Genomic DNA, 20657 nt, shown 5'->3' on the forward strand with positions numbered 1-20657 from the left:
GCCCAAGAAATAGAAAAAAGACCAAAAAAAAAAAAAAAAAAAAAATTTACCAGGTCCAAATGTCAATGGTGCTGAAATTGAGAACCATGATCTAGAAGTTGCAAGGCTTTGCTCATAGCATTTGCTCTGCGAGAATCGTACTTGAAAATAATGGCAATTAAGGATACAGATTGTATTGGCTCGTAATTTTGCCTAAGTTCTGTCAGTGTGGCTAAGCTTACTTCTTTATCAATGGAAAGTGACAGATGCATAAACCCTCTCAGTTGGTGCCAGAAAAATACCAGGTGTGTCCTTCATGATGCTCAGGGCCGATCTCCTTGATTTGCCAGCATCCATACATCATTAGTGATCTTCGAGACACTGCTCTCTTAAAATGTTTACCCTCCTGTGCAGATTATCTTTCACTCCTGGCGCCTGCCACGTCAGCACGGTTTTCAGCAATGAGAGTCTTATGAGAATATTTTCTTTGAGATTTTGAAATTTCTGTACACTTGTTTTAATGTCTTTCAGTATTGTCTTTGCCACTTAGCTGGTTTTGTCTGCTTTTGGCTTGTGCTATTTTTATCTTGGTCATGCTACCTGTCAGCCCTCTAGTGAACAGTGACAACAGTCTTCTAAACTAGCTGAGGCCCGGTCAAGTGTACACAGACACATGTCTCTCTTATCTTGCTGTGGTTTCGTTTTTCTGCTCGTCCGCTCTGGTCTACGCTTGTTTTGAGAACTGCGGTGCATCCGGGCTCAGCCTAGTGAGGTATGGCTCATTGCATGTTTTCTCGGAGACAGCTGGGCACCTTGCGGGGTGTGGTTTTGCCTCCCTGTCACCAGGGTAATTCCCTTCACATTGCCCCGTACAGATGGAGAATGCAGACATTAATAATTCACAGTACATATATGAGTGATGATCCTTCCTAGGCAGCAGCATATTTGCCTTTTGTTCAAAAGCATCCGGATGTCAAGAGAGGCTCAGTGCTGAGCTGGAAATTAGCAGAGCAACGGGATGACAAAAGTGAATAGAACAGACAAATTTGTCAGCAATCAGCAGCTCAGTAACCTTTCCGGTGCTCACTGTACTGATTGATATTTGGATAGTGGGCTAACAAATAGTAATTTTGCTTTTTAGGGCCACACCAGCATATGGATTTATCAGGCTAGGGGTCAAATCAGAGCTGCAGCTGCTGGTCTACACCACAGCCATAGCAGTGCAGGATCTGAGCCATGTCTGCAACCTGCACCACAGCTCACAGCAATGCCAGATCTTTTAACCCACTGAACCAGGCCAGGGACTGAACCCGAATCCTCATGGATACTAGTCGGGTTCTTTACCACTGAGCCACAACGGGAACTCCCCAGATGAATTATTTACTTACGTTTATGTTCATGTGATTGTGTAGGATTCAGAGGTTGTATTTGTGTTTGTGTTCATAATTAAGTTTATATTCAACCCCTGTGATTGGTGTTAGGGAAAAGAAATGAGGATGCATTGTGAGGTCTCTTACTGACCTCTAAGGAGAGACGAGGAAATGAGTATCTTTCCATCTCTTGGATATAGACAGATAAAGCTGTGCCCGGTAGCAGTGGGATAGGAAACCCACTGGAAACTCCTGTCTAGCCTGGTTTCCTTACATGTAAGCAGCAGATGACTGCATCTGGGGAGTAGTATTCTTGATAAGGATTATGGCCCTTTAGATGCAAAGGCTCCATTTGAAGAGCCATGGAGTTTCATCTGTCTTGGAAGATCTGTGTTGTTACTCTTTAGGATTAGCTCTGTTTGTCTGTTGCAGTGTATAATTATGTTACTATGTATATATTTGAAAAGCATTTAGCATGGTTTGAAACATAGTGTTGAAATAAGTTTAAAATATCACTCACTCCTTGATTTTAGTTTTAGGACACAGTTCTTGCAAATTCCTTCTCTTAATCTGTGATCCTAGCAAATGAAGTCACTTGTTGCAAAAAACCCCAAACCTACATTCATCACTTTTCTTTGGGACAGTTGTTGAGTTCCATATCTTAGTATTTCACATAATACTATTTTGTTTTTCTTTTCTTTTTCTTTTTTCTTACCTGCGGCATATGGAAGTTCCCAGGCCTGGGGTCAAATCAGAGTTGCAGCTGTGGTCTACACCACTGCCATGGCAACACTGAATCCGAGCCGCATCTGCTGCCTGTGCCACAGCTAATGGCAACCCCACATCATTGACCCACTGAGCAAGGCCAGGAATCAAACCCCCATCCTCACAGAGACAATTTTGGGTCCTTAACCTGCTAAGCTACAATGGAAACATAATACTGTCTTTATAGTACAATTTAACACATATCTTTGAATGTTAAAAATTCTAAAAGATTAAACAAGAGTATTAGGAAAGGGATTGATTAAATGGGCTCATAAAACTCTGCCATCATTGTAAGCTAATGAAAGCTTACACAATTTTTTTTCAGATTTCTTTTTCTTTTCCTAATACAGCTTATTAACTTTTAATCAGATTAGGTATAAATAAATAATTATCCTTTCTCTTAGAGGTGAAGTCATTTGATGGCTCCACAGAGCATACTTTGAGTGTTAGTCAAGCCCTCTGCTTCCTTTTAATAGACGCAGTAAAGATACATGCTTTATTCATAGATTTCAGTGTCGAGGTCTAAAGCTCTGTGCTTCTCATGTAACACACTTTTTGACTTTCCTTTTCCATTAACAAGTCTCTTCAGAAAAGACTGACTTACCGGAAAACTATTGCTTCTTATTTCACTCAAACCAAGAATGTGTCTTATCTGAACTTTTCTTAACTCCTGAGGAGTAAGAGGAGGGAAGACTCAGTTTGTAATCAGTACTAAATTCCTGTCAGAGAAAGGTCTACATGGAGACAGGGTTGATGTGGAGAATATTATAAACTCACTGGGTCTCTTGTGTAGTGAGTGTAGACTTTCATTGTTGAACCCTGACCTAAAAGACCCAATTTCTTTCATTTAATCAAGGTAGAAAAAGAGTTGCTGTAAGTGGAGAACTTTATATTAGAGATTTTGTAAGATAGAGCTTTTTTTTTTTTCCTGTTATAGCTATTTTTTTTTTTTCGATTTCAAACTTTTAAGTGAATAACTTTAGAGAAAGTAGAGTCTATTTTCCAAGGGCCTGTAGAATGTTTTTATAAACATATTCCCATCTGTGATTGGTAATGAAAAGGTAGCAATTGTATAGTTTTTTTAGGGTTCCCATGTAGGTAGCAAGAAATAGGAGCTTTTTTCTTGAGTACACAAGAAGAAATAGATCTAAGTTTTCAAGGAAGGGCCTAGAACAGAAGAGAGCGAGAACTTCACTGGTATCATTGTTATGTGTTGCTCTCTTACCTAGAGAAAGCTTTTCCTGAGAAAAAGCTCTCCTCTGAGGATCTTAAGAATTATTTGAAGTAAGTCAGAAAGAGAAAGACAAATACTACAAGATATCACTTATATCTGGAATCTAATACATGGCACAAATGAACCTTTCCACAGAAAAGAAAATCATGGACTTGGAGAATAGACCTGTGGTTGCCAGGGGAGGAAGGAGAGGGATTGGGATGGATTGGGAACTTGGGGTTAATAGATGCAGACTATTGCCTTTGGAATGGATGAGCAATGACATCCTGCTGTGTAGCACTGGGAACCATGTCTAGTCACTTATGATGGAGCCTGATAATGTGAGAAAAAAGAATGTATACATGTCTGTGTGACTGGGTCACCGTGCTGTACAGCAGAAAATTGACACAACACTGTAAACCAGCTGTAATGAAAAAAAATAAAAATCATTATATAAAAAAATATTTAGATAGAATCCATTTGAAATAGATAATAGCCGTACATGAACTTGCATGGGAATTCATTTTTTTAACGTAAATTTCTGGTACATATATGTAAATATTTGATAAGTTAATGAATTAAAACCAACTTTCAAGTACAGATGACAAATTTTGAAAGTGATGACTGAAATCTGGGTTTCAGCTTTAATGAACAAGGAACATTTTTTTGTTATAGTTAATGCTGTCTAGATTGGAGCTGGAGAATTTAATCCTAAAATACTAGCAGAAGTAACAGGTTTAAACTTGAAAAGAATAACTGGACTTTAATTAATGAAATTACCAATTGATTGCCTAGTTCTCCAGTTGTTATACTTGTAAAAAAATCCATAAAATGGGGTAGAATTATTAGTAATGTCACCACTAGTGTCATTAGTGTATTATTATAGTATAGTATTAGTATATAGTACAGTATAATATTACCATATTGATATGGTTCTGTTAATAATATAAGGCTCGGATCCTTTGCCGAAGATTTGCTGTTTTTTAGGGCCGCAGGTGCAGCATTTGGAAATCCCCGGGTTAGGGGTGGAATTGGAGCAGCAGCTGCGGGCCTGCACCACAGCTCACAGCAACGCCGGATCCTTAACCCACTGAGCAAAGCCAGGGATTGAACCCGAGTCCTCATGGATACTAGTTGGGTTCATTGCCACTAGGGCACAATGGGAACTCCCCAAAATTCTTTCAGTTGCTTTATACAATCAAGCTTTAGAGTGGTTTGTTAAGCAGCAATAGATAACTGAAATAATTATTCAGTGAGATATTCACCACAGAACATCTTCAGCAGGAGTTCCCCTTGTGGCTCACTGGGTTAAGAACCTGTAACAGCTTTATTGAGATAAAATTCACATACCATGTAATTTAGAGTGTATACTAAATTACTTTTGGTATATTTACAGAGTGGGGCATCCATCATCACAATCAGTTTAGAACATTTTAATTACTCCAAAAGGAAAATCAGATCCTTTAGTTATCACTCCACAACCCCTCTGTCACTCCCAACCACAGGCAACCACAAATCTGCTTTTTCTATATATAAATTTACCTATTCTGGGAGTTTCCGTCATGGCACAGTGGAAATGAATCCTACTAGGAATGATGAGGGTGCGGGTTCGATTCCTGGCCTTGCTCAGTGGGTCAAGGATCCGGCGTTGCTGTGAGCTGCAGTGTAGGTCATAGATGTGGCTCGGATCCCCGCATTGCCATGGCTGTGGTGTAAGCTGGCAGCTGTCACTCCGATTCAGCCCCCAGCCCGGGAATTTCCACATGCTGCAGGTGCAGCCCTAAAAAGACAAAACAAAATCAAGTGAATTTTTGGTACCTGCCACAGAGTGCTGGGCTAACTGGACTCAGCTGGGTTGTTGTTGGGTCTCTTTCGTCCCCTTGCAGGTGGATGGCCTCAGGTGCCAGAATCGTCAGGAGGCCGCACTGGGCCATTACTGGGCTGGGCTTCTCTCCTTCTTATTGTGGTGGTCTCAGGGCCTCTCCTTTCCATGTGGCCTCTTCACAGTCTCTCCAGCAAGGTAGCCAGACTTCCTCCTTACTGGCCTAGGTCTGCCAAACCCCAGCATTCTGAGAGGGTAGAAGCAGAAACTACCAGATGTTTTTAAAGGTGTGATTGGTCTAGCAGGGTGTACGTTCCCCTGCATTCTGTTTTTAGAGATGAATTGTGAGAGTAATTTATGTTAAAATCCTGCATATTTATGTTAAGTATGTGCCAGTGAGTTTAAGCTTAATTTCCTAGGGGAAATTACCAAGAATTTCCATGGAAGATGTGGCCAGCCAGGTGTACATAAATACGGCTGCTACAGAGGCTGCCGCTCTGAGCACATCGGCTCTTCAGATCTTCATCAAAGCCAGGCAGTCAAATGTCCCTTGATGGAGAGAAGGGTTGGGGGACAGAGGGATCCTACCCCCAGGGACAAGGAGGCTTCCTTGGGCAGGAACTTGGTGTGGTGGAGTCCCTCTGCCCCACTCCAGGAGGGGTAGGGGAGTCTTAGCATTGAGGGGCTAGCATGGTGTTTCCCCTGTGGGGTTATTGTTTGCGGTAGTGGAGCAGGGAGAATTCTGTGCTCCTTGGTGGTAGAGCTGTATTTATTTATCTGTTTATTTTAGGGCTGGACCCATGGCATATAGAGGTTCCCAGCTGTATTTTATTTATTTATTTAGTGGCTGAACCTGCAGCATATGGAGGGTCCCAGGCTAGGGGTCGAATCAGAGCTCTGGCTGCCAGCCTGCACCACAGCAACACCAGATCCGAGCCGTGTCTTCCACCTACATCACAGCTCACAGCAACGCTGGGTCCTTAACCCGTTGAGCGAGGCCAGGGATCGAACCCACATCCTCATGGATACTAGTGAGATTCTTAACCTGCTGAGCCACAACGGGAACTCCTCAAGCTATGTTTAGTGAATATGAACACTGAGGTGGCAGGGACCTTAGAGCCTGTCAAGTCTAACCTCTAACCCGTGACCTTAATCTCTCACATCCCCTGGCATGTTCCTCAGCCAGCTAGAAACAGAATTGTGCTTTCTTCTTTTTTCCCCCTGCAGTATCAGAAACGGTTTCTTTTCCTTTAGAAATTGTCTCTTGAGTTGGTGTGCAACTGGTCACCCAGATATCACTGGCCCTGATTGTCCTCTTCTTATGACAGAACGTGCGAATAGAAGCATCCACCAATTGAAAAGTGCCCTGAGAGAAGGTGATGTCACTATTGGAGAAGATGTCCTGGATCCTTCGTTTGGTACCCACGTAGGAAATGAGGATGCTGGGACTGCCTGGCGCGAACTGCAACACAGCCATGCCGGTGAGTGCCACTGTCAGTCCTGACCTGAGTGACACACAGTGAACGCTTGAACCTCCGTGCAGTAATGACTCCAGTCTCTCCTCCTCTGCTCCACTGCCAGGATTTTAGTCCAGAGACACAAATCAGCTAATCTAATTCCTTGCTTATTTCTTTTTTCTTTGATTTCCCAACGCCTGTAGGCTGAAGTCTAACATTTATCAGATGTCCAGCAGTATTTTCTTCAGATGAATCCATGCTACCCCTTCAGCCCCATTTTTCTTCTTTTCTTTTTGTCTTTTTAGGACCGCACTCAAAGCATATGGAAGTTCCCAGGTTAGGGGTCAAATCAGAGTTACAGCTGCCAGCCTACACCACAGCCACAGTAATGCAGGATCCAAGCCGCGTCTGCGACCTACGCCACAGCTCATGGTGATGCTGCATCCTTAACCCACTGAGCAAGACCAGGGATCGAACCTGCGCCCTCATGGATGCTAGTCGGATTCCTTTCCACTCAGCCACAGCAGGAACTCCAGCCCCATTTTTCTATCTTCCTTTCAGCCATTCATCTTGTAAGCCTTGTTCTAACGCTACCAAACTTCTAGCCATGCTTCTATGCTTTGCCTGTGCCATGCATTCTTGCTGGATTTTTTTCTCAGCCTTTTCTGCTCAGTGAGCTCCTCCATCCTTCAGTGTATTATCGCCTCTGTGAAAACGGGCACAATTAGGCGCTTCCTCTTCTTAGAGCACCGTGTATATATAGCTCTAGGTCTACCTAGAGCTCATTATACTGTTTTACATCTGTTAGTTATATCACTTGCTCAGTGGCTTCTTCCTTCCTATGCTGTAGAGATTTCCTTGTGGTTGTCTTTATGTCCCCAGTCAAGAGTGCATTTCGTGATGCATAGTACACGTTTATACAATATTTGTTAGATGGATGGAAGGATAGTTGGGGGATGATAAACCACAGATCAAAAATAAGGTGAACAAACCCATCATTTTTTTTCCACAGTTAATCAGCTCAAAGCCTTGTTGCGCCAACAAGCAACAGAGGAAAGTGAGGTATCTCCAAGAAGACGAAAAATGTCCCCTTCGGTAAGTGTTAGCTTTGCAACCTAACCAAAGCATTATTTTCTCTAACTATGTTTTAATTTTACCATGTCATTTTTATTTTATTTTATTTTCTGCATTTTAGGCAAATGCAATATGCAAATATACCTGCAGCATATGGAGGTTCCCAGGCTAGGGGTTGAGTCAGAGCTGCAGCTGCCAGCCTACACCACAACCACAGAAACTCGGGATCCGGGCATGTCTGCAACCTACACCACAGCTCACGGCAATGCCGGATCCTTAACCCACTGAGCGAGGCCAGGGATCGAACATGCATCCTTGTGGATATGGTCAGGTTCATAACCCGCGGAGCCACAATGGGAACTCCCAATTTTACTGTGTCATTTTAGTAATACATGTTCTAGACAGATTCTGAGCAGGGCATGTCAAAATGTAAAACATTTTAAAAGAAATTCTCTTTCCTCTGATTATATTGGCTGAGGACTTCAAAGCCTGTTTTCCTGATTTTTTTCATTTCTTATTCACTTGAAAAATGTGACTGAGGAAATAGTTGGAAGAATTTACTTTGCAACTGTTAACAAATACAAAAAAAGGAACAATATATGAAAAAGGTAAGCCATTGCTTTTTTATTTTATTATTTTATTTTTATTTTTTAGCCATGCCTGCAGCATGCAGAAGTTCCTAGGCCAGGGATCAAACCTGAACCACAGCAGTGACAACACCAGATCCTTCACCCACTGAGCCAACAGGGAATTCCAAGCCATTGCTTTTTTAAAGGGATGTTATCATTTTTAGAATTTACTTTTTAATTCTAGCTATACATTGGTTTATGCTTTCATTTTGAATGTTAAATTTGAAGTATGTAGTCTTACTCTACATTTTAAAATATATGGTTATAAAATTGTGTGATACAAGATGCTGTGCTCTCTTTCTTCTGCAGCTGTTTTCCATTGCTGTTGCTTTGATGACATGTATTATTTCTTTCTTTCTTTTTTTATTTTTTGTCTTTTTGCCATTTCTTGGGCCTCTCCCGTGGCATATGGAGGTTCCTAGGCTAGGAGTCCAGTGGAAGCTGTAGCCGCCAGCCTACACCACAGCCACAGCAACACGGGATCCGAGCCGCATCTGCAACCTACACCATAGCTCATGGCAACGCCGGATCCTTAACCCACTGAGCAAGGCCAGGGATTTAACCCGCAACCTCATGGTTTCTAGTCGGATTTGTTAACCACTGAGCCACGACGGGAACTCCGACATGTATTATTTCTGATTGAAGCAATGTGATATAAAGCCTGAGATAGATGCGAGGGAACGGGTGGGTGTGAGGAAAGGGTGTTAAGAAGTGAATGTGGAGGGCGGGTGTGTGTGAGGTGGTGTGTGTGTGAGGAGGGTGGACGGGAGGGGTGGGGAGATGTAAGGGAGGATAGGTGTGAGGGAGAGTCCATGTGAGGAGAGGGGGTGTGAGGGAGGGTGTGTGCGAGGTAGAGTGTGTGTGAGTGTGAGGGCAGGTGTATGTGAGGTAGAGTGTGTGTGTGTGAGTGTGAGGGAGGGTGTGTGTGAGGTGGGGTAGGCATGAGGGAAGGGTGGGTATAAGGGAGGGTACATGTGCAGTAGAGTGTGTGTGAATAAGGGTGGGTGTGAGGGAGAGTAGATGTGAGGGGAGGGTGCGTGTGAGGTTGTGTGTGTGTGTGGTTGTGAGAGAGGGTAGGCGTGACGGGAAAACAGGTGTGAAGGGAGGGTGGGTATGAGGACAGGGCAGCTGTGAGGGAAGGTATGAGGGACAAGTTGGCCAGGTTTAAGTGACCAAAATAGCAGTCTATGCTTTAGGTCTACCTGGGCTCTATCATGTACTCGCTCATGATTTTGTAATGAGATCATACACTTAAAACTCTTTTGATACATATGAAGTCTGACACAAATACAAATGTTACGGCAAAACATCCCCCTTGCATTTTCACTGTGACAGCTGAATGCTCAGGCTATGTGCTGGAAACAGTGGAGACGTGTCACTTTCCTGTACTCACAACTAAAATGTCCTAAATCCCCCCGTGGTAACACTTCATTTCAGCCTGACACATATTTCCATGCTTAATTCCCACCTTAGAGAAATGTACTGTATGCTCCTATTCAATATTTATCGGTATAAATTATAATTTTCATAAAATATTTCCTCATTCAGTACATGTATTACTGTTGTCACCCAGTTTCTGAAATGCTTTTATGTGCACAGTGGGTGGAATACTTCTGAGTCTAGTACATTAAGTTGCTGTATGTGTTGAGTGCTCAGACATGCTTATTAACATTTTAAAGATAAAACTGAGCAGTGATGTTACAAAGCTGACTCCAAATAGCGAAGAGAACCCTTCTCACCCAGAGCGTCAGTTCAGAACGTGCAGCATATACGTTACCGTTACACAGGTCCATTTCTATGGAGCCATGGGAGAGAGTGGAACTTAGACTCTAAGCGCCTACAAATTTTATGTGATGGTTACAAGCCTTAAGAAGAAAAAGGAGAAGGAGGAGAAAGGGGGGAGGGGGAGGAGGAAGAAGAAGAAAGAGAGAAAGAAAGAAAGGAGAAGAAGAAGCTTTTGAAGATTTTACTCTTTAGGATGCAGTTTCATAACCAGTATGACATATGAGAAAGATGTGGCTGTATTGAGAGTGAAAATAAGGCAGTGTCAAGAGAGACAATACATCAAGTTATTATTTTAAAAGGTGGACATCCAAACTCTAACAAACCCCTCAAAGTGTATACAAATGATTTCATATGAACAGTTTCCATACCATATTAGCTTATTTTTTAATTTTCACATTGACTATTTCCTGTAGACACAAAACTAATAATTCATTATTTGCCTGTGTTCTGAATCCATTTCTATTAGTATAAAATTATTAGTTGCTTTCTAATTACCATAGTTAATTCATTTAATTCAAGTCTCTTTGGTTTTTAAATTTATTAAATATGCCCCAAAGCAAACCTCTCCTTCATTATTCTGCCATGAGAGCTGGTACTTCATCATTGTTAGGAATTTCTGCTGGATTGAAAAACAAAATGATTGTGTGGTCATCCCAAGCTTTTCTCTGAGTTCACCTAACTGGTCGATCCTCATTTTCCCTTTTCTTGACTTCCTCTTTTCTTTAAAAAATATCGTGGTATGATGCATGATTTTATAAAGCATTTTACAGTCATTTTAAGATAAGGTAAGATGTCCATTAAAAATCAATTCCAGGGAATTCCTGTTGTGGCTCAGCGTAACAAACACGACTAGTATCCATGAAGACATGGGTTCAATCCCTGGCCTCACTCAGTGGGTTAAGGATCTGGTATTGCTGTGAGTGGCTGTGGTGTAGGCAGGCAGCTACAGCTCCAGACCCATAGCTTGTGAACATCCATGCGCTGCAGGTGTGGCACTTAAAAAAAAAAAAAATCAATTCCAAGACTGCTGCAGAAGAGAATTAACACGTTTTCTGAAGTCTCTTCACTGAGTGAATTTCAGTTTCCTATGTCCCTGCTTTTGCGCTATAGTCTTAGAGTCTCTATGTTCCAGAACAGTGTAACTTCGAATTGACTTGGTCAGAAATCAAAAATCAGGAGTTCCCATCGTGGCTCAGCAGAAATGAATCTGACTAGCATCCATGATGATGCAGGTTCAATCCCTGGCCTCACTCAGGAGGTTAAGGATCTGGTGTTGCCATCAGCTGTGGTGTAGGCCACAGATGTGGCTCATATCTGGCATTGCTATGGCTGTGGTGTAGGCCAGCAGCTGCAGCTCTGATTTGACCCTTAGCCTGGGGACTTCCGTATGCTGCAGGTAGGGCCCTAAAAAGACAAAAAAAAAAAAAAAAAAAAAAAAAAAAAAATCCCATTTTGCCGTTTTGCTAATGTACTCCCTTGTAGATACGATTTTACCTCACTGGCACCCACTCGGCATCAAACACCTGTCTGAAGAACCCCTTCTTCAGGCAGCTCTTCTGCAATTTTAGCTGGCAGTTCTCTTCCATGGCAATTTCTGGAAGAGCTGTCCCTTTATCTCAGAATGACTGAGTAGGATGTCACATTTTCAGATGGCTTCAATAGGCAGCTCATCCCTAGCCAATTCTATTACTCCAGCATTTTTCCATGTACCATAAGCTTCTTACTACCCCATTCACTTTCCATCCTTAACAAAGGGTATTCATATCCCTGAAGCTTTTCTCTTTGTGGAGTTTATAGGATAAAAAATATAAATACTCGTAGCCACGTTGTGATATAGTCCGTGTTTATCCTTTGTTTATATGATGTCAGTGCTAAATTGAATGCTAAGTGGAGGTGGTATTAACTGATGCTTTGCTAAATCCAAACATGGTGAATTTGTTTTTGCCTTAGAGGTCACCAGAACATGAGGAAACCAATATGCCTACTGTACACAATCTTGTTCCTATCATCAATGACCAGTCTCAATACATTCATCATTTAGAGGCAGAAGTCAAGTTCTGCAAGGTAAGTTTCACAATAAACATTGAAGCCTACCTACATTAACGTTTCTGTTAATTATACCCTGTATGAACATGTGCTGTTATTGGTCTCTATGTTGATAGCAGTACACTGACAATTGCCGTCTTTGTTTGATGTGTAACGGGAGCTTCTCAGGCTTGGGAATGATACTCCTGACCATTCTGCCGTTTCTGAATACTCCATTTCCCAGCAGTCTGGGACTGTGTGTGATATTTTGATAATATGCTCTCGTGTTTCAGAAGTTTTCCTTTCCTCCTCATTGATTTTAGCCCAGCTCCTGGCACATACTTTGGAATGGTAGTACCAGTCATTCTCCCACACTTGTCAACCTATTGAAATTGTGGTGCAGCAAGTAGGGATTCTAAGCTGGTAGACTAAATCGACTCGTTGCCAGTGTAAAGGTTCTTAACTTTGGATAAGAATGGCTCATGGGGGTGCTGATGCTTATCATCAAGAAATGTAATATGTGGCACAAATGAACCTTTCCACACAAAGAAAAAGCAACAAACACATGGACGTGGAGTACAGGCTTGTGGTTGCCAAGAGGGAGGGGAAGGGAGTGGGAGGGACTGGACGTTTGGGGTTAGTAGATGCAAACTATGGCATCTGCAGTGGATAAACAGAGATTCTACTGTGTAGCACACAGGGAATTGTATCTGATCACTTGTGATGGAATATGATGGAGGATCATGTGAAAAAAAAACCCATGTATATAGATGTATACCTGGGTCACTTTGCTGTATGGCAGAAATCGACAGAACATTGTAAATCAACTATAATAAAAAATGAAATAAAAAAATTAAACATGAACAAAACCCCAAATATGTCACCTATGGCTTCTAACACTGGATATTATATTGCTTGACTGTATGACGTTTACTAACGTGATTAATGCCAGTGGAGCCTGTCTGTCTTCCCAAAGTATGCTAGTGCTTTAGTTTCTCTTTTTTTTCCCCAATATCAGTGCATCAGATCCTGTGATATTTTTATAGGAGTTACTGATATCTTTTGTGTCATTCAATATTTGGCTACTCTTCTGAGGTTTAAGTCTGATATGTAACTTAAGAAACCTTCAAACATTTTATTGCCTTCAATTTTCAAGGGAGTTTCCTGATCTCAGCATGTCATTTTCTCTTTGTTCTTGGAGGATACAATCATTATTACACAAGTAGTCTAGGATTACCAAAAAAGCCAAAATAATATCCTACCACCCCTTCCATTAATAAGCTTCTATTAATCCCTAAGATGCCGTGAGTAAAACTTAAAACATCTTGTAGAGGAGATAAAACTTTACCTCTATCCTCTTGGTGACTTTGATTGAGCCTTAGCATGACATTGACATAAGACAGATTAACAGGATAAAGCATACACATTTATGTAATGTCAGGTTTAAGTGACGCGGGAGCCTTTATAAGGAAATGAAGCCCCAAAGAAGTGAGAAGACCTAAATGATTTTATACTTGATTGAACGAAGAGGCAGCTGTGGAAACACAAAATATGAGAGAAGGCTAGAAAAGATGAATTCTTTTAAGAAGGTCTTTTTGTCCAGATTTCTTGCAGCCACTACTCCCTGTCCCTGGTGATAAGAATGTTCTTTCTGGAGTTCCCATCATGGCTCAGCGGTAACAAATCTGACTAGCATCCATGAGGACATGGGTTCAATCCCTGGCCTCTCTCTGGTTTAGAGGTCCGGTGTTAACTTAAGCTGTGGTGTGGGTTGTAGACGCAGCTTGGGATCTGGGGTTGCTGTGGTGTAGGTTGGCAGAACTTAGCCTGGGAACTTCCATATGCCATGCATGCAGCCCCAGAGGAACAAAAAAAAAAAAGAAGAAGAAGAATGTTCTTTCTTTCTGGTGTAGGAAGGTATCTTTCATATGGGAGTTTTATTCAGGAAGAAAGAGAGAGGTCCGCGCACTCTTTTGTATCTGCTGTTTTTCAAGTGCCCTTAGATCAAACTAATTCTTCTAAAGTGGCATATTTTGGGATGGCAGGTTCTGCCACGCTTCCATATATATCATCATAAACTCCCCATCTAGGTGGGAAGAGAGCAGAATTGCCCAGAAGCACCAAGGCAGCACTAGAGAGGATACGGCACAGTCCTTTATTTTGCGGTATAAACTATAATTATGATAGGAGAAGCAGGTTACTAAAAGCTGGTGTCTTTGGGGTTGTTTTTAATGGGAGAGAAAATTCTTAAAGGAGTAGGATCATTTAGATCAAGAGAGGGGAGATGAAAGAGTTTCAAAGGGAAAACAACAATGAAAAGATATATTCAGGATGAATATTATTTATTCATGGGAGCCATGAGGCATCTGTTCTAAATTCCTACAATGGACGGATATGTCTTAGAAATAATTAAACTAATGCTGAACTGGTAAAATGGAAAATTACAAAAGCCTTGGAGATCAGACCAAGTATAAATTTGATACATTTTAACAAGGGAGTAAGAGAATGAAAGTCATGTTTAAGGGCTTAGAAATACTTTATTAGTTTGCTTAATGAATACACTCTCTTTAGATCAGTTTTAGGTTTACAGAAAAAGTGCTTGGAAAGTGCATAGAGTTCCCATGTACCCCCACGTACTCGAACAGCTCCCCAACGCTTTCCCCATTAGTGACATCGTGCGCCAGGGTGGTACACCTGTTAACAATTGTTGAACCAATGTCATTACATCATTATTTACTGAATTTCTCAATTTACGTTAGTGTTTACTTTGTGTTCTATATTCTATAAGTTTTGGAAAAATATATAATGACATATTATTAGAGTAGCACACAGAATAGTTTCACTGCTCTAAAAAAATCATCTCTGCTCTGCTTATTTATCCCTCCTCTCCCACCTGCTAACTCCAGGCAACCACTGATTTTTTTTTTTTATTGTCGCCTTAATTTTGCCTTTTCCAGAATGGCATATATTTAGAATCATACAATTTGTAGTCTTTTCGGATTGATTTCATTGACTTAATAATATGCATTTAGGTTTCCTTCATGTCTTTGCATGGCTTGATGGCTCATTTCTTTTCTTTTTTGTTTTGTTTGTTTTGATTTTTAGGGCTGCACCCACGGCATATGAAAGTTCCCTGGATAGGGGCTGAATTGGAGCTGCAGCTGCCGGCCTACACCACAGCTCATGAAACTCTTTTTTTTGTTTTCTATTTAGCATTCCTCTCCCCCCACCCCCTGCCACTGTGCATGCATTATGTGGAACACATACCACAGCAGTGACCATGCCAGTCCCTTAACTCCCTGAGTCACCAGGGAACTCCAGTAGCTTATTTCTTTTTTTCACTGCATATTTATCTCATTGTATATAACATGGCTTATTCATCCATTCACTCACTGAAGGACATCTCACTTGCTTCCAAATTTTGGCAACTATGAATAAAGCTATTGTAAACATTTGTTTGGAAAGTTTTGTGTAGACATAAATGTTTAACTAATTTGGATAAATACCCTGAAACACAATTTCTTGTTAGCCTGGTAAGAGTATATTTAGTTTTTTAAGAAGATGTGCCATTTTGCTTTCCTGCCAGAAATGAATGAGAATTCCTGATGTTCTATATTCTTGCCAGAATTTGTTGTTGTCAGTGTTCTGAATTTTATTGTATTAGAAATATGTGATGGTATCTCATTGTTGTTTTAATTTCGCTTCCCTGATGACATATAATGTTGGATTTTTAATGTACTCATTTTCCATGGTACCTTCTTTGATGAGGTATCTTCAGGTCTTTTGCCCATTTTTTAATTGAGTTGTTCATTTTCTTACTGTTGAGTTTCAAAAGTTTGTATTTTGGATACCAGCCATTTATCACATATGTCTTTTGCAATTCTTTTCTCTCAGTCTTGGCTTCTCTTTTGATTTTCTTAACGTGTCATAGAGCAGAAAAATTTAATAAGTTCAACTTATCAGTTTTTTTCTTTCATGGATTTTGCCAAACCCATTATCAATATTTTCTCTTCTTCTACTAGCTGTTTGATAATTTCGGGCTTTTCATTTAGACCTATGCTCCATTTCAAGTTAATTTTTGTATAAGGTGTGAGATCTGTGTCTGGAGTTATTTATTTATTTTTTGGCATGTAGCTATCCATTTGTTTCAGTACCATTTGTTGAAAAGACAATCTCTACTGAATTACCCTTACTCCATTGTTAAAATCGGTTAACTATATATGTGTGAGTCTGTTTGGGGGCTCACTATTTGTTTAATTGAGCCCTTGGTCTGTTCATTCACAAGTACCACACTGTCTTGATTACTGGAATTTTATAGTAAGTCCTGAAGTCTACTGGCATCAGTCTTCCCGATTTGTTCTTCGACCTCAGTATGATGCTGGCTTTTCTGCATCTTTTGCCTCTTTATATAAACTATAAAAGCAGCTTGTAAATGTCTACAGAGTAGCAGGTTGGAATTTTGATGGGGATTGTGTTGAATCTCTCAAGTTAGAAGGAGCTGATCTCTTGACAGTATTGAATCTTCCTATCCATGTGCACAGAATAGCTCTCCATTTATTTAGATATTCCTTGATGTCTTCATCAGAGTTTTGCAGTTTTCTTCTTAAAGTTCTTGTACATCCTTTGTGAGATTTATACCTGAGTATTTCATTATTTGATGTTAATATATATGATATTGTATTCTTAATTTAAAATACCAATTATTCATTGCTAATATATAAGAAAACAATTGACTTTTTGTTAACTTAGTAATCTTTGGCCTTGCTATAATCACTTATTTTTAGCAGCTTTTCGATTTTTTGAGATTTTCGTCATAGATAATCATATCATCTGTGACAAATACAGATGTCTTTTTAAAAAATTTCTATTTTCCAATATGTATACTTTTATTTCCTTTTCTTGCCTTATTTCATTAGCTAGGAATTCTAATGTAATGTTGGATAGGAGTGATGAGAGTGGACATCAATGTCTTATTTTTTATTTTAGTGAGAAACCATCTATTGTCTCACAATATTAGCTGTAAGTTATTTGTAGATTTTTTTTTTTTATTAAACTGGAGATAGATTTCCTTTATTCCTAGTTCACCTTGAATGGCTCCTGGATTTTGTCACTTACTTGTTCTGCATCTGTTGAGATGATCATATGATTTTTCCTCCCTTGTCCATGTGGTGAATTACATTAACTGGTTTTTTAAATATTGATCCAGAATTGCATAGCTAAATTGAATTCTATTTGGTCCTGCTGGATAATTCTATTTATACATTGTTGAATTTGATTTGCTAATACTTTGATGAGGATTTTTTCATCCTTATTCATGAAATATATTGATCTGCAGTTTCCCATTTCTATAGTGTCTTCACTTGGTTTGAGTATTAGGGTAATGCTGGCTTCATAGAATAAGAAGTATTTTATGGAGTTCCCATCGTGGCGCAGTGGTTAACAAATCCGACTAGGAACCATGAGGTTGTGGGATCAGTCCCTGCCCTTGCTCAGTGGGTTAACGATCCTGCGTTGCCGTGAGCTGTGGTGTAGGTTGCAGACGTGGCTCGGATCCTGCGTTGCTGTGGCTCTGGCGTAGGCCGGTGGCTACAGCTTCGATTGGACCCCTAGCCTGGGAACCTCCATATGCCGTGGGAGCGGCCCAAAGAAATAGCAAAAAGACAAAAAAAAAAAGTATTTTATGTGGTATTTTACAGAGAATAAAGTAGACAACTGATCAAATTTGTTCCTTAAAAGTTTGGCAGAATTCACCAGTGAACCAGAGGTGGGCGTGGTGCTTTCTGTTTTGAAAGATTATTAATTATTTATTCAATTTCTTTAATAGATGTCGGCCTACTCAGATTAACTGTTTCTCCTACAAACTTTGGTAGACTATGTTTTTCAAGGGATTGGTTCATTTCCTCTCAGTTATCAGATTTATGGGAAAGAGTTGTTCATAGTGGTCCTTTTTATTCTTTTAATGTCTATAGGACCTATAGTGATATATCACTTTAGATATTAGTAATCGGTGCCTTCTCTCTTTTTTTCTTAGTTAGCCTGGCTAGAGCCTTATCAATTTCATTGATCATTTCAAAGACCTTTGGGTTTTGTTGCTTTTTCTATTGATTTCCTGTTTTTTAATTTTGTTCGTTTCTACCCTAATTTTTATTATCTTCTCCTTACTGTGGATTTGGGTTTGTTGTTGTTTGTTTTAGTTTCCTGAGATTATTGATTTCGAATCTTTATTCTTATTTTTTTCACTGATTTAGTTGCATCTCACAAATTTTGATGTTTTCATTTTTTTTTTTTTTTTAGTTCACAGTGTTTTAATTTTTTTCCTTGATTCTATCCTTGACCTACATGTTGTTTGGAAGAGTGTTGCTTAATTGCCACATATATTGTGTATGTTCTAGCTATCTTTCTGTTATTGATTTCTGGTTTAATTCCATTGTGGTCTGAGAACATATCTTTTGTGATTTCTGTTCTTTTTAATTTTTTAACATATGGTTTTAGGCCACAGAATATGGTATGTCTTGGGGAATGTTCTCTGTTAGCTGGAGAAGAATGTGTATTCTCTTGTTTTTAGGGGAAGTATTATATAAATGTCAGTTAGATCCGATTGATTAATAGTGCTGTTCAGTTCAACCGTGTCCTTACTGATATTTTACCAATCTGCCAGATCTGTCAGTTATTGATAGAGGACTATTAAAATCGCTAACTGAAATAGTAGATATTCTATTTCTTCTTACAGTTCTATCAGTTTTTGCTTCATGTATCTTGATGCTCTATTGTTAGGCACAAACGTGTTAGGATTGTTATGTCTTCTTGGAAAATTGACTTGTTTATCAATATGCAGTGCCTCTTTTTATCCTTGATATTTTTCCATGCTATGAAGTCTTCTTTGTCTGAAAGTAATACAGCTACTCCAGCTTCCCTTTGACTTATGTTAGAAAGTGGTATGCCTTTCCTCATCTCTTTACTTCTAAACTATTTGTGTCTTTGGATTTAAAGTAGACTTCTTGTAGACAACAAATATTTGGATCTTGGTTTTTATTTACTCTGACAGTTTGTCTTTTCATTACTGTAGTCAGATCACAGATGTTTAAAGCACTAATTGATATGGTTGGATATCTATGATATCTACCATATTTGTTACTGGTTTTGATATATTGCCTTTGTTCTTTTTTTTCGTTAAAGTATAACTGATTTACATGTTGTACCAATTTCTGCTGTACAGCAAAGCAATTCAGTCAAATATATATATATATATATATATATAAAATATAAATATATAGTCAATACATATATATAAATACATATATATATTCTTTTTTATATTATTTTCCATCATGGTCTGTCCCAGGAGATTGGATATAGGTCACTGTGCTATACAGTACGACCTTATTTATCCGTTCTAAATGTAATAATTTGCATCTAATAACCCTAAACTCCCAGTTCATCCCTTTCCCTTCCACCTTGGCAACCACAAGTCTGTTATCTACGTCTGTGAGTCTGTTTCTGTTTTGTAGATTCATTTGTGCCGTATTTTAGATACAGCATATAAGTGATATCATATGGTCTTTTTCTTTTTCTTTCTGACTTACTTCACTTAGTTTGATAATCTTTAGCTGCATCCATGTTCCTTTTTTATAGCTGAGTAGTATTCTATTGTATATATGTACCACATTTTCTTAATCCATTCATCTGTCGGTGGACATTTAGGTTGTTTCTATGTCTTGGCTATTGTGAATAGTGCTGCTGTAAAACATAAGGTTGCATGTATCGTTGAATTATAGTTTTGTCTGGATATATGTCCAGGGGTGGGATTGCTGGGTCATATGGTAGTTCTATACTTAGTTTTCTGAGGAACCTCTGTACCATTTTCCATAGTGGTTGAACAAATTTACATCCCCACCAGCAGTGTCATGCCTTTTAATTAAAGGTGAGAGCTGTACATGATACACTGAGTAAAAGGAACTGAGGGAGGTAGGCATTTAGTGTGAGGTTTTTTTTTTGTCTTTTGGCATATGGAGGTTCCCAGGCAAGGGGTCTAATCAGAGCTGTTGCCACCGGCCTACACCACAGCCACAGCAATGCCAGATCCAAGCTGCGTCTGCGACCTATGCCACAGCTCATGGCAATGCCGCATCCTTAACCCACTGAGCAAGGCCAGGGATTGAACCTGCAACTTCATGGTTCCTAGTTGGATTTGTTTCTGCTGCGCCAGGGTGGGAACTCCTGGGAGCCCTTTTGATGTGGTGATGAGGTATAGGAGTAGGGAAAGCATTCTGTAGTTCTCAGATTAGGTCTCAGTCTTTTAGTGCACCTAGAGTATGACCTTCACAAATGTTTCTCTGTCTCCCCCCACCCTCTACTCCCCTTAAGCGAGATGAGAAGGCTAGGAAGCTAGAGTTGTTTTTTTTCCTTTCCCCAGGTCACTTAGGTTCTGGAAAAAATAGTTATTTAGGTTCCAGTGAAGTAGTTTCTCTTGGGGAAGACCTAGTTGAAAAGAATAGAATGCTTTTTCATGACTTTTCCTCTACTACTGGATGAAGCAGG

General features: G+C 39.9%; 1 protein-coding gene across 14 annotated transcripts in view; it reads left to right on the plus strand.

The window, feature by feature from the left end:
* Positions 1-20657, plus strand: part of SDCCAG8 (SHH signaling and ciliogenesis regulator SDCCAG8) — a 247588-nt gene that overhangs the window by 3378 nt on the left and 223553 nt on the right. For 12 of the 14 annotated variants that reach the window (XR_014817478.1, XR_014817477.1, XM_021064172.2 and 9 more), the window contains exons 2-4: positions 6478-6630; positions 7619-7701; positions 12045-12158. Coding sequence is in view for 11 of the 14 variants with exons in the window: in XM_021064172.2 (XP_020919831.2) it covers positions 6478-6630; positions 7619-7701; positions 12045-12158 (350 nt within the window). In the remaining 3 variants the exon portion in view is untranslated. Of the gene's footprint in view, positions 1-6477; positions 6631-7618; positions 8289-12044; positions 12159-20657 lie in introns of all 14 variants that reach the window. The other 2 variants (XM_021064178.2, XM_084979272.1) reach the window with 1 other exon arrangement.

The sequence above is a fragment of the Sus scrofa genome, chromosome 10 (genome assembly GCF_054392235.1).
Source record: "Sus scrofa isolate SSC_HxYL_T2T_F1_AM1 chromosome 10, Sscrofa_HxYL_maternal_Yorkshire_Landrace_v2.0, whole genome shotgun sequence".
Classification (NCBI taxonomy): domain Eukaryota; kingdom Metazoa; phylum Chordata; class Mammalia; order Artiodactyla; family Suidae; genus Sus; species Sus scrofa.